The 19,105-nt window shown below is 36.1% G+C and overlaps 1 protein-coding gene across 13 annotated transcripts in view; it reads left to right on the top strand.

Moving 5' to 3' along the window:
* Positions 1–19,105, top strand: part of CASK (calcium/calmodulin dependent serine protein kinase) — a 388,474-nt gene that overhangs the window by 351,266 nt on the left and 18,103 nt on the right. For 5 of the 13 annotated variants that reach the window (XM_027091494.1, XM_027091486.1, XM_027091493.1 and 2 more), the window contains exons 18-23: positions 569–637; positions 2,035–2,070; positions 3,719–3,915; positions 11,499–11,614; positions 18,569–18,649; positions 18,756–18,836. In XM_027091494.1, coding sequence (XP_026947295.1) covers positions 569–637; positions 2,035–2,070; positions 3,719–3,915; positions 11,499–11,614; positions 18,569–18,649; positions 18,756–18,836 — 580 coding nt within the window. The remainder of the gene's footprint in view (positions 1–568; positions 638–2,034; positions 2,071–3,718; positions 3,916–11,498; positions 11,615–18,568; positions 18,650–18,755; positions 18,837–19,105) is intronic. The other 8 variants (XM_027091496.1, XM_027091490.1, XM_027091497.1 and 5 more) reach the window with 3 other exon arrangements.

Here is a 19,105-nt window from a genome sequence, read left to right as displayed (position 1 = left end):
AATCTAAAAGAATAAAGGTTTCTTCTCTGGTGTATATCTTTTACCCTTATTAGTAATATCTATCCTAGAAAGATTCTAAGGTGATTACAACATGAGAAGTCTTTGAGATTCACTTCACTTCAAATTGCATCATTCAGTAATTTTTGATACCAGGGTACCTAAGGATTACTAAATACTTTTCAAACCTAATTTTCAATAAAAATTAGGCAGTTGGGATCTTCAGCACAATAATTTTATAGTAATATTTGTCATTTTACAGTACTTGATAGGATTTTAATATCAAGTCACCCTTCAGGGTCTTATTTAAAGAAAGCAAAGGTTATAGAATGTTAGAGACAGGAAAGAAATGGTTAATGAATGACATGGTCATCACTTACAATATGTGAATCTTCAAACTGTAAAATTTTTTTCCATACTTCTGTGAAATCATGCAAGTAAGTCAGTATGGCACCTTTATAGCTAAAACCTCAAAGGAAATGGTTGTCAGACTGTGGTTGTAACTGTTGATGTGAATATCTCTGTTTCTGTGCTGGTGTTCTGTGTTAATGAACCTTGTGTCTTATTTCAGAGAGATTCCCCCTCCACTTCCAGACAGTCCCCAGCTAATGGTCATAGCAGCACTAACAATTCTGTTTCGGTAAGAACTCTAGCTCCACACAGCAAAGTGTGACAATTTTGTTGGTGCCACCTGCCATGAGTGTTCTAGTTACATGTGTTCAGTGGAAATATTGTCTTCTGCCGATATACAAGGCTACTACAGCTACAATGCAGTTTACTCCTGGAAAATCTTTTTCAACATTTTCTTCTCATTAAAAATGCCTTTCATTAGTTAAATTTGAAGAAATGTAGTTCAAGACTGCTTTGGTCATTCTCAAAATATTTCTCTGTCACCCACCTACTATTTATGACTTTGCTCAAAGTTATGCAAAGGATGTAAATGGAAGTTTCTTGAAATTTCTCAACATTTTTTTTTAATTTGAGAAAGATAAAGAAATGTAAGGATTTTGCAGAGTAGGCATTTGGGTATTCTCGGGCTTTGTAGTTGTCTATTCTGAGTGATATCAGCAACATGTTTTAGTTTCCGCTATCTAAGTTTACGAATTGGTGTGCCCTCTGTTATTGTGGTACGTGCACATACTTTTGTGAACTATAAGCCTTGCCTGGATATAAACAGCAAAAGGAACTGGCTTCAAACTGCACTTAAGCCACGCTATTATCACATCTTTAACACAAAGTACTTTATATTTTGACTTGAACTTGGAATTTTACTTTTTTTTTTTTCAGAACTATCCATTTTGGAAAGTAAAAAGAATTGTTTTTAATTTAAACAAATGGGAGCACTTAATACGTGCAGGTGTGCAATATTTGGGGTAACAAAATCTCTAAGTTGCTGATATTGCTGTTAAAAATATTGAGAGTTCTAATAATACAGCAGTATCACTTTTTTCCTATTAACTTGCCCTTTAAAAATATATCAACATTTTTATCAGATAAATTTTTAAATAATTTAGAGATCACCTCAAATGGAATGATATAAGAGAAATTATGGAAGAAAATTTCCTAAGACTTTTATTTGCAGCTTCAAAACAGGCTACCAAAGGAATTCATTTATAACATTTAATAACTTTAAGATGGTGAAAATCCGTACAACCATTGAAGTTTTCGAAATCTAAATGGTTGCAGTGACTCAGTTGAAAAGGGCACAGCTCTTTTGAGTTTTGGGGGGTTTTTTAAATAGGCTATTTCACTTGCAGTGGCTTTTGTGTTGAAGATGCTGAGTTGTTTCTTAAGAACACATTTTCTCTCTGCTTAAACTTACCTGCTTTCTTCAGCTTGCTGCTAAATGGCCTGGGTTTGATTTTTTTTTTTTTTTTGATAACTCAACATTTCTGAGAAATGGAATAATGTATATTATCTCTTTACAACTTAAATCTAGCTCATTTTTTAACCATATTGTAACAGAACACACAAATTACCTTGTACTCTTTGAAAAGTAAATGAAAATTTTTCTCCTGGGTTGGCTTTATTCTACAGGACTTGCCATCAACTACCCAACCAAAAGGACGACAGGTGAATAGATACCCTCTATAGAAACTTCTCTAAACTGAGCTGCTAATAGCCAATCCTTTATTAACCCTTTTCATCCCATAATGTCTGCATTTTGGACCATAACATTTGAGCATTGAGAGCTTGTACCATTTCATTTTAACACATTACACATGACTAATTCTCTATAAAGATTTTTTTCCTAACATCTTTGTAGCTGTGATGGTTATTGTAATTTCAACCTGATCATTTTGTGTTGATGGTTGAGAATTCAGCCTTTGGGGATCTTATGGGCCTGCCTCTGGGGTGGAAAAAAATTTTTAAAGGTTACAAAATTCTTAGAATTCTAAGAATAACTACAACGTACATGCCAGTGAACATTTTTAAGCAGTAATTATCTGAAGTTTGAAGGCTTTTTCATAATTTGTATCTGCATGTGTATTTCTAAAAGCCATATACAATGGAAAAAAAAAGAACAGAAAATTCCTGGCTTTACAGCCTAATCAAACATGAAAAGTTAAGTGCTGCCTAACACAAGCAAGTAACTTTCAATTTGCTGGCACTTTGAGTATGAATTTTAGGTGCAAATGCAGAGACTTGTTAATTTTATAGGCTGGATTTCTGAAAAGAAACTTAAACAGAATAATCACACAATAGTTCCAAAGCCTTCAGGTTGGTTTTACAGTGACTTAAACATTAATATTCAAATTTAATTTCAAGAGATAGAATTTTTATGGTACTTTTTGTGAAATGTGCTATTAAAAAATATCAAATTGTGAGTTAAGGTTTGCATAAACTAGCACCTAATAGAACTCACCCATAAGTGATGCAACATTCAATATCTAGCACCTTATTTTAAATCATTTAGAAATCCAGTGATTCATAAAATGGTACCATATAACCCCTTGTATGCTAATCTGTTTCCTTTTATAATATTTACCAGTTATATTCACATATCATAAAACTCAGAGCCTTAAACCATGCATATCTTGAAGCTCTGTGCAGATTTCAAGTGTTACACTGGCAAAGCCAGGATTCAAACTCATTTTTCTTCTCTAAAAAGAGTAAAATACAAAGTCTAAATCCTGTTTAAAAAATAAAACTATTTTTAAATGCTTTAAAAAAATTGTTTGAATTACATTTAAGCTTATCAGCAGTGTGTAGACACACTGCCAGTTGTCATGTAAGCATTTTACAGCAAGATACCAACACGGAGTTCTTGCTAGTTTTGTATCATGTACTGCTTTAGGGTTAAAACCTGTCCTGAATGCTTGTGGTCATGGTTTAAAGGCTGCCATGTGATCATGACAACTTATGCATAATAGCAACTAAATATATTCAGATTTTAAAATGGTAAGCATACTTCTCTATAATTTTAAGCCTATCCTATTATAGTAAAAGCAGAAATTAAGTCTATTTTTACTAAGGAAGTATCTTAAGTGTTCCCTCCAAATAAAAAGAGCAAAGACTTGAACCTGTACACACCAAAAGTAGTACATTGTTTCTAGTGGTAGCTGTTTTTTGTGTTGTATTTCCATGCATCATATTTGCTTTCACCATCTAATGTCCTGTTTGTATTGTAGTAAGTGTTGGTATGTGGTTATTAAGTTAGAGCTGACTGTTTTCTTTCACATCACCATGGCATTTTTTCTTACAAACTCCTGTTTTATAGATCTATGTAAGAGCACAATTTGAATATGATCCAGCCAAGGATGACCTCATCCCCTGCAAAGAAGCTGGCATTCGATTCAGAGTTGGTGACATTATCCAGATTATCAGTAAGGATGATCACAACTGGTGGCAGGGTAAACTGGAAAACTCCAAAAATGGAACTGCGGGTCTCATTCCTTCTCCAGAACTTCAGGAATGGTACGTTTTTGTTGTTTTCTTTTAGTTTCCAATAAAAATGAAGCCTGGCCATCCATTTTTCAACTTTATATTTTATTCTTTTATAGGGTAAAACCTGTTTAATATATTCCTTGCTCTATTAGCCAAACACAGTTCAAATTAGTCATCCAAGAATTCTAAATTGTCAGCACCAAGTAAGCTCCTGCTTAGAGAGTCAGGTCTTTGTTTCACACATGAGGAGAGGAAGGTCTGTAGAGAGGCTGAGCGACTAGCCTCAGGTCATGGTCACATCGTGGTCTCTTAGCAGAGCCCTCTATTCCTATATGCTGTTTCCATCCTTTTAGAATTGCATTTTTTTAAATGTACCCACTCCTTGCCCCTCCACATGCTCTCACCACCCCCATTCCACTCCACCACCAGCGAAAAACTCAAATGCCAGGATTCACGGTCATTCCAGGTATTTAAAGAAGATGTTTCACTATTAGAAGGGTAAGACAGTCAGAAGCTTCATTCTTTACCTTTCCAGGTCTTTTTTTTTTAAATAAATTTATCCATTTATTTATTTTTGGCTGCGTTAGGTCTTCGTTGCTGCGTGCAGGCTTTCTCTAGTTGGCAGCGAGCGGGGGCAGCTCTTCGTTGCAGTGCGCGGGCTTCTCATTGCTGTGGCTTCTCTTGTTGCAGAGCACGGGCTCTAGGTGTGCGGGCTTCAGTAGTTGTGGCACATGGGCTCAGTAGTAGTGGCTCGCGGGCTCTAGAGCACAGGCTCAGTAGTTGTGGCGCACGGGCCCAGTTGCTCCGAGTCATGTGGGATCTTCCCGGACCAGGGTTCGAACCCATGTCCCCTGCATTGGCAGGCGGATTCATAACCACTGCACCACCGGGGAAGTCCCCCTTGCCAGGTCTTTAAAAATGTGTGTCTGTTAGACAGTTTAGGCTTTGAACGCAGGTTAAAGTCAAACAGTTTTTAGACATGTTTTTAACTGAGAGGAGTCACGGATTACTGTGTATTTTGGTAAAATCTATTTCTGTTACTAATGTTACAATTTGCTGTTTTTTGAAAAATGTCAGTAGTTTTACCTTTGTCAGTACTTTGGCAATATATATCAGAAACCTTGTGCGAAAAAGATAACTTCATGTCCAAAATACTTCCAAAATACTTGAACCTAGCTGAAAGAACCTAGCTGAAAGAGACCAAAGGCATAGAGTTCATAGACACATACAACTTTTCATCCTTTTTTTTTCACTAATTAAAGGGATTTCTCAGCTAATCTCTTTTGCTTGATCAGTTCTTTCAGCTATACTCTTAAATTTAGAATGTCAGAGCTGGTAAGAACTTCAGATGCCATCATTTTACACAAGGAAACATAGGCCTAGTTAGAGGAAGTAGCAGCCTTCCATCTGATGCTGTCTTTCAAGTCTCATCTTCAGAAAACAGTTTAAGCATTAGTGAGAGGAAAGTGATTTCTAAGTCATTTTGATGGTGATGTTACTATGTTATCACTGATATTTATGTTTTACAAAATGTGTTCTTGAATGTTGCCATATATTAATGAGCATTTGTTGAAAGTAATTATGTAGAATCCAGACCTCTTCTCCCTAGTCAGCTCATTTGTATAAATCATGTCTCACCAGTACCTAGAACTCTGAGTCCTCTGGAGGAAGCCTGAGAAATGGCAGGGGGAAAAGCAGATTTGCTTCCTGTTTCCTGTAATGGTAGACTAGGTTATTTGGATCAATCCTCCCACTGGAAAAGAAAAATGAAAAGTGCTACAGAAAATATGTTTTTGAAAATGACCTTAAAAGTACTGAGTAGCTGAAAAGGTATTGGGGAACTCAGTGACCAATTTTTATATGAAAGCCATTAATCAGAGCAGTAAAAATTAGAGTACCAAATTGGTCCATTTTGCCAGGAGGGCATTTCTATTACTAAAAACTTCTCTGCCAGAGGACCAAGGTTAAGACCTAATAAGGCCTGTACAAGTAGGAGAATCTTTTAGGAGACTCATCCCGCATTGTCAGGATCTGCAAAAGGCTATACCCCCAGGTTAAGAGCAAACAGATAAGCATCCCCTCACTGCCCTTCCACACCAGGGGACTGTAGAGAAGGCTGCCTTGTCGGTGAGCAGAGCAAAAGGAAAGCAAAGTTCCCCTGAAAAAATTGTGGCCACTGGTCCACCTTGAATGGATTTGCACCCAGGTACACATAGCCCGGGACAGCCAGGGAAACTCCAGCTATGTGCTTGATGTGAGGTTTCCCCTTTACTAACAGTTCCAAATATCTGTTATAAACAAATGAAAGTCTCTCTCTGAAGGAGAACACTTTTATCCTAGGCCTCATCCTAGAGCTCCTCCTGACCCCCCACGTAAACTTTCTTGAGGGCAGTTACCAGCAAGTCAGAATAAGCAGGCGCACGTGGAAACCAGTGAGACCTGACAGAAATGAAAGACGCCAGGAACAAACTCAAACCTACTTCATATATTGGAATTAGGAGACAAAGGTTTTTAAACAACTGTGCTTATTAGCAAGCTTTTAAAAATCAGTAAAAGCTTAAAAAAATATCTTCAGAGAAGAGGGGGAAAAAATTTAATGGCATAGCAGATTTGAAAAAGAACCAAAATGAATTTCCAAGGACAAAAAATGCACTAACAAAAACTCAGTGGCCACATGCCTATTAGAATGGCTAAAATTTTTAAAAGTTTTCATCAGGTAAATGGATAAACAAATGATGGCATATGCATACAATAGGATGCTCTTAAGCAATAAAAAGAAATGAACTATTGATAACACACAACAATATGGGTGAAACTCAAAATCATTAGGCTGGGTTTCCAGGCAAAAAAGAGAACATACTGTATAATTCCATTATATAAAATTCCAGAAAATGCAAAACTAATCTACAGTGACAGTGGTTTCCTGGGGATCTGGAGGAGGGAGGGGGGGATTACAGAGGGGCATAAGAAAATTCCTGGGGTGATGAAAATGTTTGTTATCTTGATTGTAGTGATGGTTTCATGGGATGTATTAATGTTTCAAAACTGATGAAATGTTACACTTTATGTCATGTTCAGTTTATTGCAGAAAAACTGAACTCAATAAAGTTGCAGTGACTGTAGAGGGAGACAGGGATTCTAACTAGGATGAAGAGGAAGAGGCCCACTGGGCAGTATGTTCCTTGAGACCACAGTAGGACTCTGGAGGTACAGGAAGGCATTCCCAACTGAGGGGGAAAAGCAGAGTCCCTTGTTGGAAAAGTGAATTGGTCTCTAGAATGTCGATGGACGTGTAATACTAATGAGAAAGATTTGAAACAATACTATCAGCCAGACCCAGAAGCTTTGTTCAGATGTGTTGCTACCAAGTCGTATTTTTCACATCCTGTAGATGAGAAATCAATTTTTTTGGACCCAAATACCTTACCTTATTTATCCTTGCTAAATCTCATCTTGCTTGACAAGGCCCATCAGTCTAATCCTCTGATACGATTTAAGTCCCTGAATCTGTCATCCCTTCCCTTGCCTACTAGATCCTCATCCAAGTCAGCAATAAAATGTTAAACATGTGTTTGAAATTTCCTTCCAGGTTGACCTAAATTCTAACACAGTTTCCTTGCACATACTGAGCTAAAAGAAATAACATTCATTTCCTGAGTGCCTAGTAAAAATCAGTATCATTCCTCTGTCATTACACCACATGTGGCCACACCACAAATTTTTACTGGGAACTTCTTTTTCTTAAAGTTTTTAAGCTGAAAAACATTTATTATAAGATACTCTGTACACTATAACGTAAGCTTCATGAGGTCAGGATTTCATCTCTTTTAACCTGTCAAAAATTCCTCAGTTCTGTTTATGTTTCCAAAGATCCTGTGCCTCACAGAAGCTGTATTTATGACTGACAGCACATATTGGCTTGAACTGGAAGAATTCCCAAAGCAAAGGTTTCATCAGCCTCCTCTCTATGCCACTTAGGTAATATATGGAGATTGACTTTGTTGCTGTTACTGAGAGTTCACAGTATTTCCCAATAAATGTCTTTCTCCTAACCAAAAATAAAGAAATAAATATAAATAAAGCCCTCAAAGATCAAGAGAGAGAAGGAGACATGGAGGAAAGACTCGTTAAGAAAGTAGAAGAGAACACGTCCCAACTCATTTCATGATGCCAGCATTACCCTAATACCAAAGGTCCATAAAGGCAAAAGAAAACTACAGACCCATATCCCTCATGAGCACAGATGTAAAAATCCTCAGCAAAATATTAGCAAATTGAATCTAACAATATATAAAAAGGATATACATCTTGACCCAGTAGAGTTTGTACTGGGAATGAACAGCTGGTTCAACATTGGAAAACCAATCAACCTGATTCACCATATTAACAGACTAAAGAAGAGAAATCCACATGGTCATAGCCATAGGTGCGGATTTTAAAATTCAACATCCATTCATGATTAAAACTCTCACAAACTGTGAATTGAAGGGAACTTCCTTAAACCTGATTGAGAGTATCTACAATAAACCTACAGCAAACATTATTGGAAGGGAAAAAAAATATAACAGGTGATATGATTCTGTGTAGAAATTCAAAGGAATCTATAGATAAACAATTAGAATTAATGAGAGTTTAGCAAGATGGCTGATGTAAAATCAGTGTACAAAAATCAATATTTCTATTTACAGTAAAAAATGGAAAATAATTTTTAAATACCCTACATAACACCACCTGCAACACCATAATACTATAAAGTACTCTTGCAAAAAAAATAGAACTTAAGTTTGATTAGGCCTCTAGATCTAATTAGCTATTTGCAGGAAATGCAAAAGACAAAGAGACTTACTGAAGACACCACAGGGGTGAGATCAGAAACTATAGGACAAACAACCAGTTTCTGCAACAAATAATTTGCAAGAAGAAAAGGGAGAGAGGGAAGGAGGGGGAACCTATAGGTTTAAAGGGAATTTAAGAATATTTAAGGAAGAAATGATACAAACTTGGATTTTTTTCAAAGTAATCTTAGGGTGGGTAGGTTGTAAATAAAACAAAATAAGCCATGAGTTAATAAATGTTGAAGCTGGGTTGTAGATATTTGGGGTTCATTACACTATTCTCTACTCTTGTATATGTTTGAATTTTTCAGTATTACAAATTTTTTAAATACCATTTATAAGTTTTTTAATCAACAACCTAGGAACAAACCTAATAAAGTTGTTCAAGACATTTAGAGGATAAATTATAAAACTTACTGAGACATTAAAGAAGACCTAAATAAATGGAAAGACATACTGTATTCAGGGACTAGAAGACTCAATATTGTAAATATTGTAAAGATGTCTATTCCTCCCAGATTGATTCATAGATTCAATTCAATCCCAACCGTTTTGAAATTGACAAGCTAATTTTAAAGTTTTCAAGGAAATGCACAGAATCAGGAATAGTCAAGATGCTCTTCTAGAAGCATAAGGAGGGAGGCCTTGCCCCACTGATGCCAAGATTTATTATAAAGCTGTAGTAATTAAGACAATAAGGTATGGGCTTAGAGATGCTCAAATAGACCAATTGAAGAGAACCCCTGAACACTCTCATACATAAATAGTCACTAGTGAGGAATGAATAGACTTTTCCATAAGTTGTGCTGGGGCAATTGGTTATCTATTAGGGAAAAAATGAGAGAAATTGGACCCCTGACTTCACACCACATACAAAAATCAGTTCCAGTGTATTAAAAACCAAAACATGAAAGACAAAACTATAAACCCTTGAGAAGATAATATTGGAGAATATCTTTAGGGACAAGGAAGGATTTCCTAAAAAAAGATATCAAAAATATTTCCCATAAAAGAAAACATTGCTAGATTTGACTAAATTAAAACTAATAAGTTACATTCATCAAATACCATGAAAAGATTAAAAAGGCAAGCCACAGAGTGGAAGAAGATACCTCCAACACATATAACTAACAAAAGTGTAATATTCACACCATATAAAGAATTCCTACAAATCAATGAGAAGAAGACAACTGGATAGGAAAGTGGTCAAAAGATTTGAACAGGCACTTTACAAAAGAGGAAATCCAATAGCCAATAGCATATAAAAGGTGCTCAGTCTCATTAATAATCAGTGAAATGCAAACTCAAAACACAGTGTTATTTCATTACTCGTCCACCATGATGGCTAAAATTATAGACTGATAATAACAAGTGTTCACATGGAAGTGGAACAACAAGAACTCTATACTGCTGGTGGGAATGCAAATCAGTACAATCTCATTGTAAAACAACTCGTCATTTTCAATAGCATTGTATGGCATTCTGATAGTCATTTTGGATTCTCCTTATATGTGGCTCACTCGGGCACCCCACATTGGCCCACAAGCAAAGTCATTAAGTAAGCAAAACCTTCTGTGGTAATATCTTGAAAGGCAAGTACTTGCTTAGCCTAAACCTAAGAGAGCAACTTTTTTTATTATTATTATTTTAAATTTTTGGCTGCGTTGGGTCTTTGTTGCTGCGCACGGGCTTTCCCTAGTTGTGGCGAGTGGGGGCTACCCTTCGTTGTGGTGCGCGGGCTTCTCATTGCAGTGGGTTCTAGGCGTGTGGGCTTCAGTAGTTGTGGCACATGGGCTCAGTAGTTGTGGCTCACGGGCTCTAGAATGCAGGCTCAGTAGTTGTGGCACAGGGGCTTAGTTGCTCTGCAGCATGTGGGATCTTACTGGACCAGGGCTCGAACCCATGTCCCCTGCATTGGCAGGCAGATTCTTAACCACTGTGCCACCAGGGAAGTCCTAAGAGAGCAACTTTTTAACAACATTTATGTATATGTTACTAATGCTGAATACTGTAATTATGTAGAACAAAATTATGATTTTTCTGAATGTAATTTTTACTTTGGATTTAATCATAGCTTTTTTTTTTCCTACCTAGAATCTTCAAGTAGTAGTAGTACCATTTATTAGGCATCTACTGTGCCTGCCACTGTGCTAGGGATATTATTTACATTTTTTGTTATAATTCTTTACAACAGCCATCCAAGAGGCTCCAAGAGATTAAGGAACTTGCCAATAGAATGCACCGCCTAAGAGCATGGGCTCTGGTGCCAGACTGTCCTCACCCTCCCACTTTATTAGCTGTGTGATTGGGACAAATTAATTAACCTCTCAGTCCTTTGATCCCCTCATCTGTAAAACGGTGACATGATTTCACGTGTTGTTAGAAAGATTAAATGAGTTAATATATGTAAACTTCCTAGAAAAGCACCTAACACTAAATTGATAAAAGCTAGTAAGTGATAGAGCCAGGATTCAAATCAGACCTGTCTCAACTCAAAATCCCACACTCATTCCACTGTATTTCATGACTATATGTTTAGACTTTTCATCTGTGTTATCAGTTAGTATATATTCAAGTGATACAATGTTATTTTCGTATAAGCCTGCATTTTTAAAACCTTTCTAGGAAATTGTCAAGGAGCAGCCTTTATCTGAATGATTTGAAAAGTTTGTGAGGAGTTTGTTCACGCAGGTTCATGTAAACTCTTCAAATGACTGGTTTTCCTCTTTTATCAGCATAAAACTATACATTAGTTTTTTTCTTTTCTTTGTGTGCTAGGCGAGTCGCTTGCATTGCCATGGAGAAGACCAAACAGGAGCAGCAAGCCAGCTGTACTTGGTTTGGCAAGAAAAAGAAGCAGTACAAAGATAAATATTTGGCAAAGCACAATGCAGGTAGGGAAAAGTACGACTTACTGAGACCGGTTAAACATCTCAAAGACTGAAGTAGATGTAACATCTCAATTCCGTCTTCAGAGTTCTCTATCAAAAAAAATTTCACCATATGAGATCATCAGCTTGCAAAAACTTTAAGAATCCCTTGCCTTCAATTATTATGTTGGTTATTTGCCAAATATTTTACAGAGCTATACTTTATAGGAAGAAAATGCTATTTGGAAACAGTACTCTCTGGAACTCAAAGAACCCAGTACATTAAGTCCTCCCCTGAGAAATGAGAGACTGAGAGTTTGCTGAATTGCCAGGATTCTTGCCTCCTTGCTGAGATTGGCCTTGAGCAAATACCCTCACTCCTGGCTCCTCTCTGGCCCTTGGACATGGCCCTGTGCCACATTTCTAAGGGCAAAGGTGCGCTCTTAACAGAGAGCTGTGCTGCAAATGGTTCAGTGATTGATCTGAAAGAGTGCAAATGACATTAGATAGATACTAACTTAATTTGGTCAGTTCCTGTCACTAGTCTTCTTCCTTCATGGTATTTCTTAGCCCCTAAAAGACCAAGAACATTATCTTGGCCTACCTTTCATGGTATGTTTGTCTATATGGAAGCTTGCATTCAACTTAAGTCAAAATATTCACTCATTTGCTAAGAACTGAAATGAATACCAAAAAAAGCATGCTCTGTCATTGCAGTAGAATTCCCAGAAGACTCACAGGATGTAACTTAACGAAAAGGCATGATGATGTAGGGTGGGATTTACTTATTTTCAATAACTTCTTAATATGACTCCTTTTATAAGGAACTTTTCTGAGGAAGTGCAAGCCCCAACATTGGCATTAGATTAGTTCCCAAGGTTTCAGAAATAACTCCAAACTTCAAACATATGGCAAAGAAAATCAAGTGAATGCAATCATGCACACCCAGTTTGACAGTATAATATTTCTGACAGATATGAAATGCATTTCCCTCTGTAGAACGTTATATTTTATTAGTATTCACTAGGAAAAATTATTTTGAAACTCTGAATGATTCATTTCTTGATCAGAGAGTAAAAGTAAACATTTTGAAGTATTGTATAATGTGGAATGAATGTGAGTGACCACATGGCTTAATTTTAAATGGTTCAGTTAAATGCGGAAATCTTTCCCATCATGATAGCTACAGTGTGCCACATTTTTATTTCCAATAAAAGGTATCATTTCTGGTTATATACCACTATAGAGCACTAGTCTGATAATGGCTATTTTTGTTTTATAAAGAGAAGAAATATTCAAAGTAGATTAGTTAAATATAATTAGTTAAAACTAATTGTAAATGCTCCAGTAGTACTATTTGAAGAAATTCACTGTAGTAGCAGCAGAATGTTGTTTAACATAAAATGTCAGTGGTTATTGCCAGGTCTCCATAATCACCTTTATTTCCATCAGCTTCTAACAGGCTCAGAAGGTCTGTTGACATTACATATATATGTATAACCTTGTAATTTTTACAGTGATTTTAAATGATATATAGATGGCATTAAAATTAATTTAAACGTAGAAAAGCAAAGAAATGGCCGATAAGGCTGTCGATTCATCCTTAGCTTTTTATATTCTACTGATGGAAGGCATGTAGACATGAGTATTCAATTTGCCAACACTCTTTAATTTAGCTCTGAGGAAAAATAAGAAGCCAGTTAATTGAAAAACTAGACTCTCTAAATTCTGACAAAGAGTCTGTTGAATCATTCACTTGAGAATTTTGCCAGAGAATCAGCATCCTATCTGGTGGCCAGTGTTTTCCAGAGTTAACTTTTTCCATTCTTTGACCACTGGAGCACCACTGATCTTCCATGGTTCCTGTTCTCTCTGATTCATCACAAGTGGTGCTTGGTAGTCCTGCAAACGCACCTGTAAGCTTAACAGCCAGCCCAAGCTAGGACCAGAAGCTAGCACACCTGTGTATCCATGCACCTTTGGCAAATCACTTGGCTCCTGTGGGCCTCAAAACGAGGGAACTGGGTTAGTCAATAAAGGATATCTTTTCTAATTCTAAAGTTCAGTGGATCTCAGGTTATTTCATCACTGGGCCTGATAAATGGATATCATTTAATGAAGCCAAGTACTCATTTGCTGTCCCTTATCTTAAGCTTTAGCTCTGGTAAACATTGCCCATTATGTTTGAAGGCTATATCACCCTTGCTAGAGAAGGCAGGAACCTCATAGAAATGGAATAGAATTGCTTTTTCTCTGTCGTCTTTAAACACAACACCTCCTATCCAAAACCATGGATCTATCTAAGTTCTTGTAAACTTAAAACTAAGAGGAGACCCACCACTTCTTTGTTATCCACAACATCTTCCTAAGCAGTGGTCTTCCGGGCCTCAGAGCCTTCCTCATGCTCACAGTTCCTTCTACATGTCAGTATTTGTCACTGCCTGAGAGCCTCCTTTGATAGAAAATCTGAGCTTTTTATAAGGTCCTTGCAGGGCCACTCAAGTTTCTGTACAGAACTTGTGTTTAGGCTCATTTGTGACTGTCTAGTCAGAATGTCATTGTTAGGATTCCCACCCGCACAAAATCATCACTCATGAGCTCTCCTACTAGTTTTTCTGGTCTGGAGAAGATGGCTGGCTTTTTCCTTGGACTTTCTAGAATATGCTGCCTGGCATGTCCTTTCTGCCACCATCTCTTCAGCATTCTTCCCCATCACCAGCCAACTCTTACATTTTGTTAATTATAAAGACCAGAAGAACCATTTACTTACTGATTACCTTGCCTTTACAAGAGATGAAATTGTCAGGAAGGAAAGTCAAGTATTTTATCAGCTGTTCTGCTTTTAGCTATGATGAAAGTTTATCCTAATATGTGGCATTGCCTACATAAAGAATTGCTCTAAAAGAGAGAAACACATACTGTTGACCTCCATTGGGAAGGCAAATGCTTTGAGAACTTTGAAATACCATATTCTTTAATACCAAGAACTAGCCAAATGGGTTCATAGGCCACAAATCCAACTATGTTTCTGAAAGGTGTCTTCTGACTTATTCAAAAGTCGATTGTAAAATACAGTGGGGGAATCATCCTGTAGTCCTCAGTAAATTAAAATAAGGGCCATTGGGATTAACATATACACACTACTATATATAAAATAGATAACCAACAAGGACCTACTGTGGAGCACAGGGAACTACACTCAATATTTTGTAATAACCTATAAGGGAAAAGAATCTGAAAAAGAATCTGAATAACTTTGCTGTACACCTACCTGAAACTAACACAACATTGTAAATCAACTGTACTTCAGTTTTTTAAAAATGCAACTGATTTTTATACATTGAAAAATAAGTAATTTTTAAAAAATAAAATAAGGGCATATGTTTTGTTTCCTGCTTCAAATCTTTGAGAATTCAGCAGCTATTGTTGACAAGATCCAAACCTTATCATTAAATTCTGAAGTTGTTTACATTTGTAGTAAAAATAAAGGATGAGAACTTTATCAATATCTAGAACTGATGGAAATGATAAAATACTAGAATTAATTATTTCCATTTATGTCACCAGGAAATTCTACATGTCTAGTTAAAGCAGAATTCTGTTCAAATTGTTGCCTACCTCTCACATTATATAGTGGCAGTCTATTAGCTGAATGTGACCCATAAATAAATTTTATTTTTCCCATATACACACGGTGTTTAAAATAATCTTAATTAGTTATCACATTTGAAAATCAAATATTTAACATAAAATCTGGGTTTCTGCCTTTCCTTGAAAGAACAGAGGATGTGGTAACATTAGGCCCACTTTACTCGGCCCAGTGTTACCGTGTACAATGGCTTATCTAAGTGGAGGTTTGTACAGTATTTGAAGATACTAGTATACTTCAAAGCTACTTTGAAGATAGCTTTTCCAACTGAGATATGGAATCAATGTTAAAGGCTTGTTTATGGAAAAGATTCTACTGGAGAACAGGTATCTAAATACTCAAAAGTGTCATGAACATTGAGTAGCTTACCAGGAAGTCAGGACAATATGCCAGACAGTATTTCTGAAGCCTTGGGAATAGATTTGATTATGGTGTGTGTAGTGTTTACAGCAAATGCATTTTCTGCAACGCATGAAAGACTTTTAGCCACATAAATTTGATGCAAAAAGTATTGTCATGCTTCTAGAAGAACTATACTCTTTGAGGCACTAAGATTCCTCAGCCCTAGGACTTCCAAAATCAATTTAAGATCAAGTTATTAATGTAAACCTTTTTTAAAACTCTTCATTGATTCATTTTCTTTTAATGTTAGAGCCCTGAGCAGTGGTATTTAAATATCCTGAGAAACTCCATTTACATACAAACATAGAGGATTTCTACAATACCATTCATAGGTGTGTTTAAATTATGTTTAATACCACAAATTAGTACTGTTGACTTTAAAAAGCTATTATTTTTGTTTTCTTTAATACAGAGAACTCTAAAGACGACAAAAAGTGGCCCATAATCTCACTGCCCTGTTGACATTTTTTTAATAGTAAAAGTAATAGGCACATGTGATTAGAAAAGATACAGAATGAAAAGCAAAAGGCTTCCACACCTACACTCCCTGAAGAAGGTTTCTTGTAACTATTCCCAGACAAAATTTGTATGCATATGCTAGTATATAAAACCCACTGGCTTTTATATAAGGATATTGTTGAATTTTTATTAAAATGAGTTTGTTTCTTAATGTGATTTATTTGCCTCATGTTTAGAATATTGCATGGTAAAGTTTCTTTTGTGCATATTATACTTTTATTTTACTAATATATTAAAAGCCATATTTCAATGACCCCTGTACATTTTTCATGCTGTCTTACTCCCAATGGCCTCTGTGCATGTAAGTAACCTGTTGAGTGACTGTGCCTCTTTGTTTTTGACGGTTTCCTTTCATTAAGTCCCTTTTTTTAAATCAGCAAACAACTTAAAACCTTTAAAAGTTCAGTCTCTAAGTGTTCTCCTTATATTCTTTGTATGTCATATTTTAAAATATCCTTTTTTATTGTTTCTCCACCCTATGACTACGTGATGATTTCATTTAGACCGGAGTACCCTCTTCATGCTACTCATATATGGTTAAGATACTGATGTGTAACATATCTGTTCATTTGTCATGTTGATTGTTGATATCTAACTCATTCTTATGTGTTTGAAAAAAATGACTTAATTCAGTAGGATTGGAGTCAGGGCTCTGTAGAGGGAAAGAGATGTGTATACCATTCAGAAAACTTGTGTCATCATCTTGCTCTTTTGTGAGATGCTTGATTATTTCTATGTAATAAAATATATCAGCTTGTTGATGGACCTCTTTCATAAGCATACTTTTCTTGACGAAAATATCACTCAGAGGGCAATAGGTATAAAAAGCAATGCCGTAAGCTCTCCTGCTTTTATTTTTGCAACTCTTCGTCGCTCCATTACCACTGCAGCATGACTAGCTAGCTCCGCCACGCAGACAGCCTCATGTTCATTTTGATTTTCTGAATCTGCCATTAAAGCATTTTGTGGTTTTTAGCTGTTGCTAGAGAATATGCTTTTAAGTCTTTTAGTCAACGTTTATGCAATCAAGTTATCAAAAAAAATGCACAAATACCCATTAACATGCACTAACCCTTATTTTAACATATTGTATTTCTTTTTTTTTTAGTATTTTGGGAATGATACTTTTGTTCGTTTGTTTCTGATCTGTTGCATTCCAGAGTATCCTATTTTGCATTTTAAGGTTCTTTGCTACTGGGAAGAACACAAATGTTAAGGACTGAGCTGATATTCAAAGCATTTGGCCATATTGTTTCAGGGAGTAGAAGCTTCTCTTAATGATTGACTGAAGCATCTCAGATTCCTCTATTACACCATGGAATCAATTTCATGGAATTTATTTCAACCCCTCTAAAATCCAGAGCTTATTCAATATTCTTTTAAAAAAGAAATTTCAGTGTGTGCCTGACAACATATGGGTAGTACCACACAGAAAAATATTCTGGGAAACATAGACACGTGATTTTAGCCTTCTTGTGAGAATTTTCAAGTGTGTTGTGAGAATTGGACTACCTTAAACTTCAACAGGAACGGTCATCCTCTTGGGAAAGTTTTTGTAATAGTTTTGTGAAGAGGCAGGTTTCCAAAAAACATTTTTTAAAGCGTTTCTTCTCAGTCTGTAATGATTAGAGAACTCCCCTTTTGCAAAAGTTTCCAAGCTCAGACTCTGCTTCATGCTTCTTCCCATTCTGTCCATCCTAACTTACTTATTACCACACACAAGCTGACAAAGTTTGGGGCCCAGGGAAGCATGTTCCCCTACTTACATACCCAAGACTTTCCATTGAATGGATAGCTGGGTTGCAATAAAACTTGTGAGATGCTCATTTCCAAAGCGTGTGGAATCATAGTTGCAAAACTTGACTTTGAAGGAAATCTAGCATGCTACCTTCAGCAACTCTGTTGAAAGAAAGAACCATCAAGTTAAAGACCAGCTGTCCATGCATCTCTCATCCATCCCTAGAAATAATCTAGCTGGCCTCTTTCTTGGTTAACTTTAGTTGCATTCATGTTGGTCACTGTCTGCAGACTTTTTCTTTTTAGTATTGCTGATTTCTTAGAATTGCAAAAATATGAACAGCATGTTGTTTTGAATGAATTCATATGATTTGTTGGATACTGCATGAAAAGATATGCAGTATCTTTTACAACTGGACTTTTATGCATGTGCTCAACATATCTTTGGATGACCCTGGTTCTAAAGTGCATTTTCATGGGCTTAAAAATGAAATTTTCTCCCAAAAGGTTATATGACTTAAATTACATGTAAGCTATATATTGTAAGTTGGATCCATATTTTTTAAGACATGGCTTTACTATAATTTTGGTTTTGCCAGTAAAATTATAATTTACATACATGAAATATTCCTTCTGTAAATTTATATTCTTTCTAAATCTTTGCATTTTAGTGTTTGATCAATTAGATCTTGTTACATATGAAGAAGTAGTAAAACTGACAGCATTCAAAAGGAAAACACTAGTCTTGTTAGGTAAGTTTAACTGCATAAGTGGCTTTCTTATTTTCATCTTCAAAACAGTTTATGAATATTATTAACAATTATCAATTTTTAACTTCCTTTTTAAAAAATGACATAGGTGCGCATGGTGTTGGGAGAAGACACATAAAAAACACCCTCATCACAAAGCACCCAGACCGGTTTGCGTACCCTATTCCACGTAAGCAATGTTTCACTCTCCTTTAAGTATATTTTTCCTAGTACTTTTCTAATCTTGTAATTTACATATTTTTTCTGATTACATAAGTAATAACTGTTCATTATAGGAAATTTGGAAAGTCCAGAAAAGAACAAAGAAGAAAATGAGTTAACAGTTAATCCCAACCTCACTCTCAATATTTTATTGTATACCCTTCCAGGCTTCTCTTGGTGCAAACACGTCGTGTGTGTGTGTGTGTGTGTGTGTGTGTGTGTGTGTGTGTGTGTGTG

Source organism: Aethalodelphis obliquidens, unplaced genomic scaffold (genome assembly GCF_003676395.1).
Source record: "Aethalodelphis obliquidens isolate GAN/ISIS:26980383/991018 unplaced genomic scaffold, ASM367639v1 scaffold71, whole genome shotgun sequence".
NCBI classification, from domain to species: domain Eukaryota; kingdom Metazoa; phylum Chordata; class Mammalia; order Artiodactyla; family Delphinidae; genus Aethalodelphis; species Aethalodelphis obliquidens.
The sequence above is the reverse complement of the archived record's forward strand: the minus strand, read 5'-3'. Positions and strand labels throughout refer to the sequence as shown.